Source organism: Achroia grisella, unplaced genomic scaffold, assembly GCF_030625045.1.
Source record: "Achroia grisella isolate CSIRO2021 unplaced genomic scaffold, CSIRO_AGI_Agris_v1 utg487, whole genome shotgun sequence".
Taxonomy (NCBI): domain Eukaryota; kingdom Metazoa; phylum Arthropoda; class Insecta; order Lepidoptera; family Pyralidae; genus Achroia; species Achroia grisella.
In genome coordinates this window covers 2,603,363-2,615,049 of record NW_026712891.1, presented here as the reverse complement: position 1 = coordinate 2,615,049, position 11,687 = coordinate 2,603,363, and the positions used below count along the sequence as shown (strand labels likewise).

General features: G+C 30.6%; 1 protein-coding gene across 1 annotated transcript; it reads left to right on the top strand.

Annotated features, from left to right (window-relative positions):
- The first annotated feature begins 2,327 nt into the window (after positions 1-2,327).
- LOC131845899 (pancreatic lipase-related protein 2-like) lies at positions 2,328-11,465 on the top strand. Its single transcript, XM_059195050.1, has 7 exons — positions 2,328-2,492; positions 5,387-5,546; positions 5,844-5,992; positions 7,742-7,987; positions 9,402-9,590; positions 10,400-10,565; positions 11,240-11,465. Exons 1-7 carry the CDS (start codon positions 2,462-2,464, stop codon positions 11,304-11,306), a joined length of 1,008 nt encoding a protein of 335 aa, XP_059051033.1. The 5' UTR covers positions 2,328-2,461; the 3' UTR covers positions 11,307-11,465.
- The last annotated feature ends 222 nt before the right edge of the window (positions 11,466-11,687 follow it).

The following is an 11,687-nucleotide window of genomic DNA, read 5'->3' as shown; positions in this document are numbered from 1 at the left end:
TATATATAATTATAGTTCTAAATTGTTATACCAGTATAGTAATAGCAGATCGAATTCTCCATTTATGAGAAAATAATCTTGCCCAGTAGAAGGACTATAATGGACTGTTACGATAACAATTGTGATAACTTATCAATGTTTACCGTAAAACTTCCTTAATAGCTTTATGCACTAAAACTACATGCTTTTATTAATAATAATTGAAAAATCAATTACGAAATATCATTTTTACTTGTTTTCAATGGGATGACAGTAAATTAAAAAGACGATATTGGAAAACAATACCCATTTACGATTGAAAATTAAAACCAACGCTCAATACACAGTAATTATTATTTATATTCCATACACAAGTGACAGTTTGATTCGTAAAATTAAACCTTAAAATCGAATTGTAATTTTTTTTATATAGCACTAATAATAAATATATCTACTATGAATTGGAAACAAACTCAACACATTTTGTTCAGTCTATCGTTGCGAATTAATATGAAATTAAGGAGAATAGTTTTCAGGGGAATCGCGTGAAGGAGAGATGGTGTATATTACTAGCAATGAAAATACTTGTAATGGGCATATTATTAACAATTCCTTCTCCATGTAGAAGGTCGGTGTAAATCGTACTTTAGCCAGATAACCTTACTCAAAGTACGTGTATATTGAGCTGTAAGGCTCAACGGTGACCTGTAGAGAGAGGAGAGAGAGTCTCTCACCCCTTGTCTATAGACCCACTACAAAAATTTGGGGTCTATGATAATTGATCTCATTTAAGTAGGTCTTATCTAAAAATATTAGATGTCATGTATGTGAATATATCTACGTACTTTATTGGTAAAATAATTGTGGTCGTTTGTGATTCTAATTAAAGGTAATTATAGTGATATTTCGTTATATGCTCGATAATATAGAACTGATTTTTAATGGATATGTATGTCACCTTCATTTAAACGGGGTCAAGGGCGTGTTGCGCGAGCTGGTTGCGGCAAACATCAAAGGGTTGGATCTCAACTGGAGCGAAGGGTTCTCAACAGTAACGAACGAGCGGAAAGTTACTGCTACTCTTGTTGATTAGGGAATCAGTAATTGAACTGATATGGTACAGGCGTAAATATGAACACAAGATAAAAAAGATATAAAATATTTTGTGTTTAGTAGTAATAATTCACGAAATCATAAATAAAAAAATGGATTTCTATGATTTGTTTAATGAGTACTAAACAAATCATAGAAATCCATTTTTTTATTTATAAATATATATATTTTAAATATTCAAGGCTTCTAGATCAATATAGCCAATCATACTCGTACCTACAAATATGTGTATATACATGACTATCTATATACATGACTGGCACTACCGACATCACGTCACTCAGGCATTGGGGAGTACTGGACCCAATGGACATTCCGACAATTGAAATATACATACTTACAAAACGAGCTGATGGCGATAAGATAGGTGACAATGGGGTACCTCAGACTCCCGCTAACGACTTTCTACAACTTTCTACCGCGGGTAACGTTATTAAAAAACTAATTCAATATCACTTGTAAAGTTCTATGCGAATGGCTCCTCCATACGAGGCGAGGACAATGTAGTTCATGATGGGATTATTTTGTTACTGCAAAGAAATAAATGAAATGTCAATATTTAAGGTTAATATTTTCTATTACATATGTATAAAGGCATTCTAAAATGTTATATATGTTTATATAGATACAAAATCAGTATTATATACATTTATTCAAATTACAGAATTGTTGAACTTGGCAAAACTCAAAACGTTCGTCATTTTTCGTTCTTCATTCGATTACTACTACATATTATAGGTATTAGTATTGGAAAATCAATGTTAAAAGATATATTCCAAAATTTGTTATGTTTGTTTAGTTTAGCTTCCAAAATACATCAAAATTTGTTCCTGTTTAGACAGAATTGTGCAAATTTGCAAACAAATTTTGATGAAGGAAGCTATTTACTAAAAAGAGTATAACAAAATTCGACCGGAATAAATCACGTAAGCTAACCCCCCACATATATGTATTATTTCAATATTTCTATGTGTAAATAAATGTAGGTCGATTTTAAAACAATCTATTTTTTTGCTAGGAGATCCGTGCGCTGATTTCACAAAAGCCTTCATTTATATTTGCAGGTGAAATGTGCATAAGCGTGGTGTGTAATGTTAATAAAGCGAAGTATGATTAATATGAGTAGAGTCAACGTTGGGCAGAGTCGGTGCGCTGCATGAATCGTAATGTCTTATACCGCTATGTAAATTTAAATTCTATCTCTGCCTCGTACGGCCAGTCAAAATGTAGTACTCCTTACTGTCGGACCAATTAGATTTTGCTTCGAAATGAGCGTTCCAACTTGAAGTTTTAACAAAGTTTCAGTTGATGTGTGAAAAGTTCAGTTGTACAGTGTGTCTGATGTTTGTGACTGGGGTACGGAGCTGGAATGTTTTTGTGGTTGTTTGTTATTTATACAGGTCAGTTCGGTATTCTACAGTGCAATTTTAGTTGATGTAATAGAACATTATTGAGATTAACTTTAAATATTTTGGATATATATGATCGTAGACATTTAGTTCATAAATAACGAACCATCAAGGCACACCACTTAATACATTTTTTTAACACCCTCGCCCACAATACTTTTAAAAAATGATCCCTAAGTAGCTGGTAATGAAAATTTATTTATTAAAAATAAAAAAAAAATTTATTACAATTGCAGAAAAATATTGTTTTAAATAAGCACTAGTATAATTAGTTCAACACTAGTATAATTAGTTATAATTTTAACATTAAACGTGTCCCTACTAAAACATTTTTCTAACTATTTGAATTTACAAATCTCCGAGCATTTTAATTGCATTTCTTATACTAATATTATCAATCAAATCCTCTAGCTTTTTTCGATTTAAATTTTATGTAGGAGTTTGAATCATAATTTGATGGCAAAAATTTACTCTAAAAATTCATCCAATAGTGACTTGATGTCTCAATGTTTGAACCCTATGCGTTGAATTTTAGGGCATAGACTTATAACGGTGTATGTTATAGTTCACATAGACTTGGTTGTAAAGCAATTAATGATAAGTGTTTTTTTTTTGTTTTTATCGCACTGTAGAAAAACTATTATACATTTTTCTGTATAGGTTACGTATCTACGTAACATTCGTGTTTTTGCCGCCAAAGAGCCAGTGCTTGCACGATTGTTTTCATTAAAAGAGACTCGAAAATTACTGATTATTAAGAAATGTGAATAATTATAATAAAAAATAAAAGTTAAAGTGTGGAGACCAGTACTAGGTAGATAAAGAATTATTATAATGTTGAAAACAGATTTATTGTTTCATATTTGATTTCATTGATAGCTTCGGTCGGTTGTTTAGCATATCGCTTTATTCTCGATGGTCGCGGGTTCGATTCCTCGCACGGTGCAAAGATTTGTATTCATAAGTATGATTGTTTATATCGGTCTGGATTAATTGTCCAGGATTATTTATTGTATTTTTGAATAGACATTTACAAAGCTATTATTCGCAATAGAAATTAGTAAACATTAGAAATTCACATTTTCTACCACATCTATTAGAATAAAGTCATATATAAGTACTAGTGACACCCGTTGACCCACAAATTCCTAGTCAACTTTCACGTTATAGAGAGTGGTGTGTTCACACGTTTAGTTTTAATTAATAGATACAGCGACGCGATAACAATCTCGTTTCCTCAGCCCTTTCTTGGATGTAAGCCACTCCGATTAAGTAGTAGGCAATAAATGATAAGAATTATTGTTCGGAATTTCTGTTTAATTAATAGGGGAAACTATTTGTAAAACTTATTTGATGAAAATATCGAAGTTTAATAACTTAATTAATTTCTATGTACATTATATATGTATTGACAATAAATATGTGTTTAAGAATTCGTATCAGTTGTTTAGTACTCATAGTACAAGCTCTGCTTAGTTTAGGACTGGATAAGTTCATGTGAATTGACTTTGTTATTATTTAATTTCAATGGATATTATGAACTACAAAACTATACATTATGTACCCTTTAGCCAAATAGATCGATTCCTTAGTGCAAAATTTGTACATGGTGTTGACCCTGACTTAATTTTGGTAATCGCTATAATTAAATATTATAATACATATTTTATGTAAATAGACCATGCAATTACCATTTAAATGTGTGTTAATATGTATATAGTATCTGTTAACGGAAAATGAACAACATAAAAGTCTACTTTATGAAGTACAGCACATTTTATATTCACCGTTAAAGAAGCCTACTATAGTTGAAACAATTTTTTGTATATATAAAATTTATAAATCTGTCCTTAATAAACAATAAATCAAATATTAGGTACCTATTTAAATTATGCGTTTTAGTTTTATAATAATTATGTGTTTTTATAATGTTAAAATTCAAAATAAAATACTACTTACTACCTTGCATCGTTTCAAGAGGTTGATATTAAACATTCAACAAAGAGCTCTATAGAAAAGTTCTTGGTTGGCAATTTCATGAGAAATCAAATAACAAATGGTGAAGGCGGACGGAACCGCGGAAAATCTTTCGCAATTCTTTGTTTTTATTCACAACATTCTATACCCAGTTGGTGCTGCAACTGCTTCGTGTTGTTTCCATTTCACCCGTTTCGTCTCGGTGGTTGATTTCGTTAACTTTACAGTAGTGAATTTGTAAAATAAAAACATGGAACGAGATTTTTATTGGAAAATCTTTTTTTACCAGACGGATACTACGTATAAGTCTAGATATAGGAATAATGTTGTGTTGTGGTTTTAAGTATGTGACCTTGATTGACTATATAATCATAACTCCGTTCTCAAAAGCTACAGGGGATTTGATATAGAAAGAGGTAAACTCTCAAAATTTAAATGCAAATATAAAAAACTTAAACATATATTTTTATATAGTCCAATAATAAGTCCATAAAAATGTGAAAATTTTAGGAGTAGATTATTTTGCACAAGCTATGGTTATTATTGTCCTCTGCTTGTCCTCGCTATTTACGCCTAAATATTAGAAGAATCAGATACTAGTCGCCCAAAGGAAACTTAAATAAATTAGAACAGAAATATGTCTCTAAGTCAATTAATTTGAAAGCTAACTTTCAAATAGTGGACAACAATTGCTTTTTGTTCGTGCCGGGATCATATATAAATAATGTTATAGTAAGTACGCATAGGCATGAATACTCAGTTCTGGGCAAGGTAGTATACATACAAAACAAAGTAGACCAATATGAACAATCATATTCATGAATAAAAATATTTTTGCCTGAGTCCGCGACCATTGGAAAGGCGGTTCTGCAATGTTCTTATAATTTATTTTATTTGATGCATTTTAGTTGTTGGAGTTGAAGGTATAAAATGGGACGCTCCAACACCATACGATCCTGTGTGGTTAGCGAGCGTCCAGGAATATGCCGTGGTACCGCCACTGAATGAGTCGAGATTTTGGTGGGGTTGGGTTTCTGAGTCCGATGTTCAATTTCGGCTATTTACAAGGTACTTTAGGCAGTAACAGTTGTGGAATTTCCTAATTCTTTATGTACTTTCCTATTCTTTCTTTACTATATTATTAAAGAATATATTAAATTTAGTAGTAAGTAAATTATCATCGTGGGTGACCCTTAGTTGACATCAGATATTAAATATTAAAGGAATAAAGTATAAATCTCATCAAAAGTTTCTAATTTGAAAAAGAAAAAGATTCTAATTTGAACTAGTTTGTGTCTATTTTTTTAAATTAATTTTATATATCTATTTCATATTTATAAACAGCAATGATATTCTTTATGTTAGGAGTAATCCCTATGATTATCAAGTAATCAAAATTAACGACACGATGTCTCTACGCAAGTCCAATTTCAACTTCTACAAGAAGATCAAAGTATTGACTCATGGATGGGTAAACAATGGCTATAGCCCTATGCCGGAATCCATAAAAGAAGGTATAGTATCACAACTATATTAATACCATAAAAATCAACTAATTAATGAACTTTAAAAATCATCACAACCATTTTGTTAATAGATTCAATGTATTTATTTTTCTTGAAAAGTATTTATAAAATTCTTCTATAAAAAATTATGCAAGTGATCATAAAGAAATGTTAGAGTAAAATTCTTGGACAGGTTCGAACGACATTTATTTTAACATATATTTATTACAACTAATCCCTTTTTTTTTCGAGAAAAGACACGGAGCTACCTAATATATAATACTACAGGTAACAAACCATTAGCTACTTGTATGCCAAGAAAAATCCTTTTCAAGAAAATACTTATATGGGATTTCATCTAGATGAATTAAAGAGTTTTAGAATATCTTTGAAATTATCCAGTCAGTTACTATTACTTTGTAATATTATGTTATCTGTGCTATTAGTAGGTAGGTATAATAATACCTACCCTATATTTATGTCTTCGTAATGTTACACCTTGTAATGGCCTGTGTTTCACATGTAGAAAGTCATCAGAGTTCTTCATCTATGCAGGAAAGTACGGTATTTTCTGTGAGATTTTTGCCCTCAAAAACCTCGCGGTAATGTCAAGATCTTAGAAATATTTCCGCAATCTAATAGGCGTCTAACATAAAGGATAATCCATCGAGTCGTTTACGGCCTGTAATACTCATACATTGTAATATGCGTAATTGTTGTTTATATAACAAAAAACCCTTCTTATTGTAATTTAGAGTGTTTTTTAAATCCTTAAAAAATTTACAAACAATGGCTATGTTGGGAGAGTCACAAAAAAGGACACTTTTTAACAAAGTAGCGTCTTCCGTGAATTTATTTACTTCCCATCGTTTCATCTCAAGTCACGGGCAAAATATGGTTACTGAGTATTGCGTAATGACTGATATTTATATAACATCCTTTTGAAATATGAACGAATATTTTTCCAATATATTTCATTATTATTTTTTGATACCAATGTCTGAAATATATTGTAAAATATAAGAGCCCAATATATTCCTAATTTAATTGAACTAAATATGTTTGTTTAGGTAAAAAATAATCGTGGACGCGAGAAGTATCAAATTCGATGAGTTTTATTAACATAGAGCAAATTATTCCGGCTATGTTATTTTTTGTTATTAATTTTTAGTAATATTAATACAAATTTGCGACAATAATTTCTTGCAAAGATCTAATTATTTTCATGGGCAAATTATTAATATGACTTCTTAATGCTAAAAAGAAGGCCAAACAAATAATAAATATGTATGTAGGTACCATACTATTTATAGGATCGCTCCAAGTTATTTGCTAAGTTTGGAAGAGTGTCGAAGTTGTTTCTTGGAAACGGGATTTTGTATGCTATATTTAATGTGATTTGTTGAATGATCCTTTTGCATTCTAGCAATCACTTAATATGCTAAAGTAGTTTAGTGACCTGTTACTTACGAAAAATTGCCATTATAAGATACTAACTGTCCCGATACACTTTGTCATGTCTTAGCTATGACTATTCAATCCGAAGGGTCTTATAAAAGCGAACGAGTCAAACATAGAAATAGTTGTTAAGTTTTCTGCAATTATCAAATTTTCTGATTTTTATTGCTTTCTCATTGTACCAGATTTTTTTATGAGATATTAGAAAACAATGAAAAAATTTAATAACATTGGTTCATTTGTTTTCAAGTTGTGTTGTAACCCAATTTTTATATATTTTATTATGGTTTTATTTTGCAGCCTACCTAAATGTAAGCGATGTGAACATAATTGTAGTAGATTGGAGTAACGCAGCAAATGTTAACTATATACTGGCTAGTTATAATGTAGCCATGGTGGGGAGGCTCCTTACCAATTTTCTAAACTTTCTCATTAAGGAAGGTGTCTCCATGAATGATGTGCACCTAATAGGGCACAGCCTCGGTGCCCACGTCTCAGGCATAGCTGGTGCTCATGTGAAGAAAGGACCCATTTTTTCCATAACCGGTAACAATCAATAACTTGTTTGTAATATATATTTAGAATAGCTTTTTTCGTAGTTGCTTTTCAATTAACTATCAGTAGAATTTGTAACAAAGTTGTAGTTTAAGACTATAATTACATTACCATATTATATTGTAAAAATACATAAATTTTATGAACCGTTACTTCAAAATCATTTCTTTAGAAATAATGGTTCGTAGAATAAACAATCTTGTTTACTGTGTCTACTGAGATTGTTTACTAAAAAGAGCAAGTAAAGAAAAGTGTACGTGTAAACTTTTAAAGAGATTCTAATGAGCCCATTAATTTTAAATTACCTAATGTTATTTTTAGATACAACAGAATGGAAATAACCTGTGTTTCTATTCACTTTATTAAGATATCTTCTATTACAGTGTCTCATTTTCGAAAACAGCGTCGATAAACGTTAATTATTTGTAATAAATAACTCTCTATAACATACATATATCATTTTGAATACTAATGTAATGTGTGATCCTTCAGTATTGTTACAGTGAGCAATGTGTCATTGCTGAGATGCTAAGATATTGCACTGATACATCGCTGATCTATGATAGCATTAAAATGCAGGATATCGGCGCCATAGTGGGCTTCAATATGCTCAATCAGCTATAAAATTGGCAGTTTTATAGATGCACTGGCAGTAGCTTTGCATACAATGAAGGCGACCTGACATAAATCTTAATAGAGAAAGGCACACTTACGGTGGATTTAGACCAAGCAAATAAATCCTTGTACTTGCACAACGTGTGATACTTCTATCACTTCCTGTTACTATAAATCTTATAAATATTTTTTAATAATATGTAGTAAATTGTTACAAATAAATGATTTTTTTTGTTTTATACCTAAAATTCTCATGAATACCGATTTTCTAAACCCAAAGATATGAATGTATAAGTATCTATTTGATTACATTCACATGAAATTTAATCTTGGAACTTGATACATGAGAAATATTTTATATTCTCATTTATATTAATTACTATTTGACATCGTAATCTTTATTGACGATTTACTCCAACTGCAACTTGTTCCATTTGAAAGTAAAAATACATATTAATTTATACACACGGCTAATGCGGTTTGCATTATGCGTTTAGTGAGATTGTATTACAAGTTATACTCATTGAAGAGAGATTATGGTAACATGTAATTCAGTGGTTATTTAAAGTATTTCTTATTGTATATGTGCTAATGTTATATGTACATATAAAACAATATTAAACTAACCTATTTAGGTATAGTATAAATATAGGATAAGACATAGAAACTAGTGTTTTAATTTTTAGATATTCTTTAAGGTTTAGGCTTTTGATTTCATTATTTTCAAAAAAATATCAATGCTTAATTCATCATATACTTTAATGTTGCTTTTCTGTGATCGTTGTTTCAGGATTAGATCCAGCTTTGCCACTTTTTACTTTTGGTAATAAAGATGCAAGACTGGACAAACATGATGCCAGGCATGTAGAAGTCATACACACTTGCGGTGGCTATCTTGGATTTGCGTCGCCTTTAGGACATATCGACTTTTATCCAAATGGTGGTACGCGGCAACCTGGCTGTGGCTTCGATTATAGAGGTAACTCTTTAATCATTATAATAATAACCCTGGACAATTCACGCATCGTCACCTGTCTCAAGCTAAGCAGAGCTTATATTATGATTTATGATACTAGGCAACTGGTTGAACATACTTAGATTTTTTTGTATAAAATTGTTTGTATAGTGCGAGGAGTCGAACCCGCGACTATTGGAAGTAAGGCATTGTAGTAATATGCTAGACTACCTAGGTCGTCAATAGATACCTATAGGGATCTAAAATTTAACTTAATTATATCGGCAATAAAATACGCAGGTTCAAATAAAAAATAATAAGCTTATACAATACAATAGCTTATGTAATCGGTTTAGTGACTATTCATGATAGTGTTTAAATATTAAATCGTTACTACGCATCTTATCATTATCGCTATATATTTTAGTAATACTTTAAAATGACTACACATATATTACCAGTTTTCTATATCAAATAAATCAAATCAAAATATCTTTATTCATATAGGTCTATTACAGATTCTCATGATATGTCAAATCCAGTGTCAGTTCAAAGTGCTTTCTAGTTGGGAAGAATTGACAAGAAACTCAGCTCTTATTCTTTTGAAATAAGCTTGTACATTTGTACAAAAATACAGTTACATTTTCGTTGGCATCGGCATTTTCAAATTCATATTTGGGAGAACAGAAACTCATTTATTTGATAATTTTAGTATCAACTATACTAACATTATCAAATAAATTCAGAAGTTAGTTATTACATTTTATTTATTTATATAATTCTTACAAGTATATACGATATATAATTTTATTTATAAAACTGCTAATTTAAAGGTCTATGCGCCCATAATCGGGCCCATATGTTTTTCGCCGAGTCCATAATTTCCGACGTGCCCTTCACCGGGGTCCGGTGTGAGAGTTACGACGAGCTCTATTACCACGGCTCTTGCAAGGGCACCGGGGAGACGTTAATCATGGGTGGTTTCGACGTACATTTCGGGTGAGTTGCCTTATGATCAGTTGATGTGTCTAGCTGAATATACAGTACCTACGTGGAAAGAATTCTGATTTCTTTTAACACAGTGTTAACGGTTTTTGTCGTAATGTAATATGTAGTTGTAGGTAGTAGGTAATATCAAAAAGGTTTTCTAAAAATTGCAGAATACATATCCCTTGGTTACTTGAAAACCAATTTCATATTTTCAAATATAAATTCACATCAGCCTATTTGCAGATGAAATTTCTAAACTATTTTTTTACATACTTGTGTCATCATATCGTTTTATATTTATTTATTATTATTCTACATCTTATATGAGTTTCACTGCTTTTATCATATCAGTACCTCCTCCTCAACTATAACTTTTATGACATGATGTGAAATAATGGATCAAACAAATAGCACTAAACGCTTTATATTTTTAATATTAGTATGTATAATAAATATCTAATGAATATTCCGTTATGTGTATAATATATAATAAATAACAATATTGGATAAATTTATAGTCAGGTGGATAATAATTTATAATACTTCCACGATAGTTTATTTTAAATTATTTCATAAACAATATTGGCTTTACCGTATCTATGTTTATACAAACAAACAAGACTCGCTCGTTACGACAACATTAGCTTAAATCTTGAAGATCCACGTCTATTGTTTTGTTTCAGGAAAGATGGAATTTACTACCTCAAAACGAACGCAGACCAACCCTACGCAATTGGGGACCCGGCGTGAATTACGATGAAATATTAATCTCCAACAGTGCCAACTTCGCCTATAAATTAAAATTTCAAAGGGATTATTTTTGAGTCAGTCAAAAAGTGAACTAAAAGCAGTTTTAAAAAAAAATTCTTTCACTTATAAATATGAGTACTCATACCCACAACATATTTTCAATTTATTTTTTTTATGAAACAATAAAGGAAGCTTCTATCGGTGTACTTTTATTTTATAATTAATTTATTTTTGGTTGTCGAAAAGGATAACCGATTTTTTGATCGATGATAGCTTTTTGTTTAATGATATGAATGCGATGCCTCGAGTTCTACAGAATTGATGACATGATTGATCGATGAATATCCGAATGAAGTTACTTGTTTGTTGTAAAATGATGCC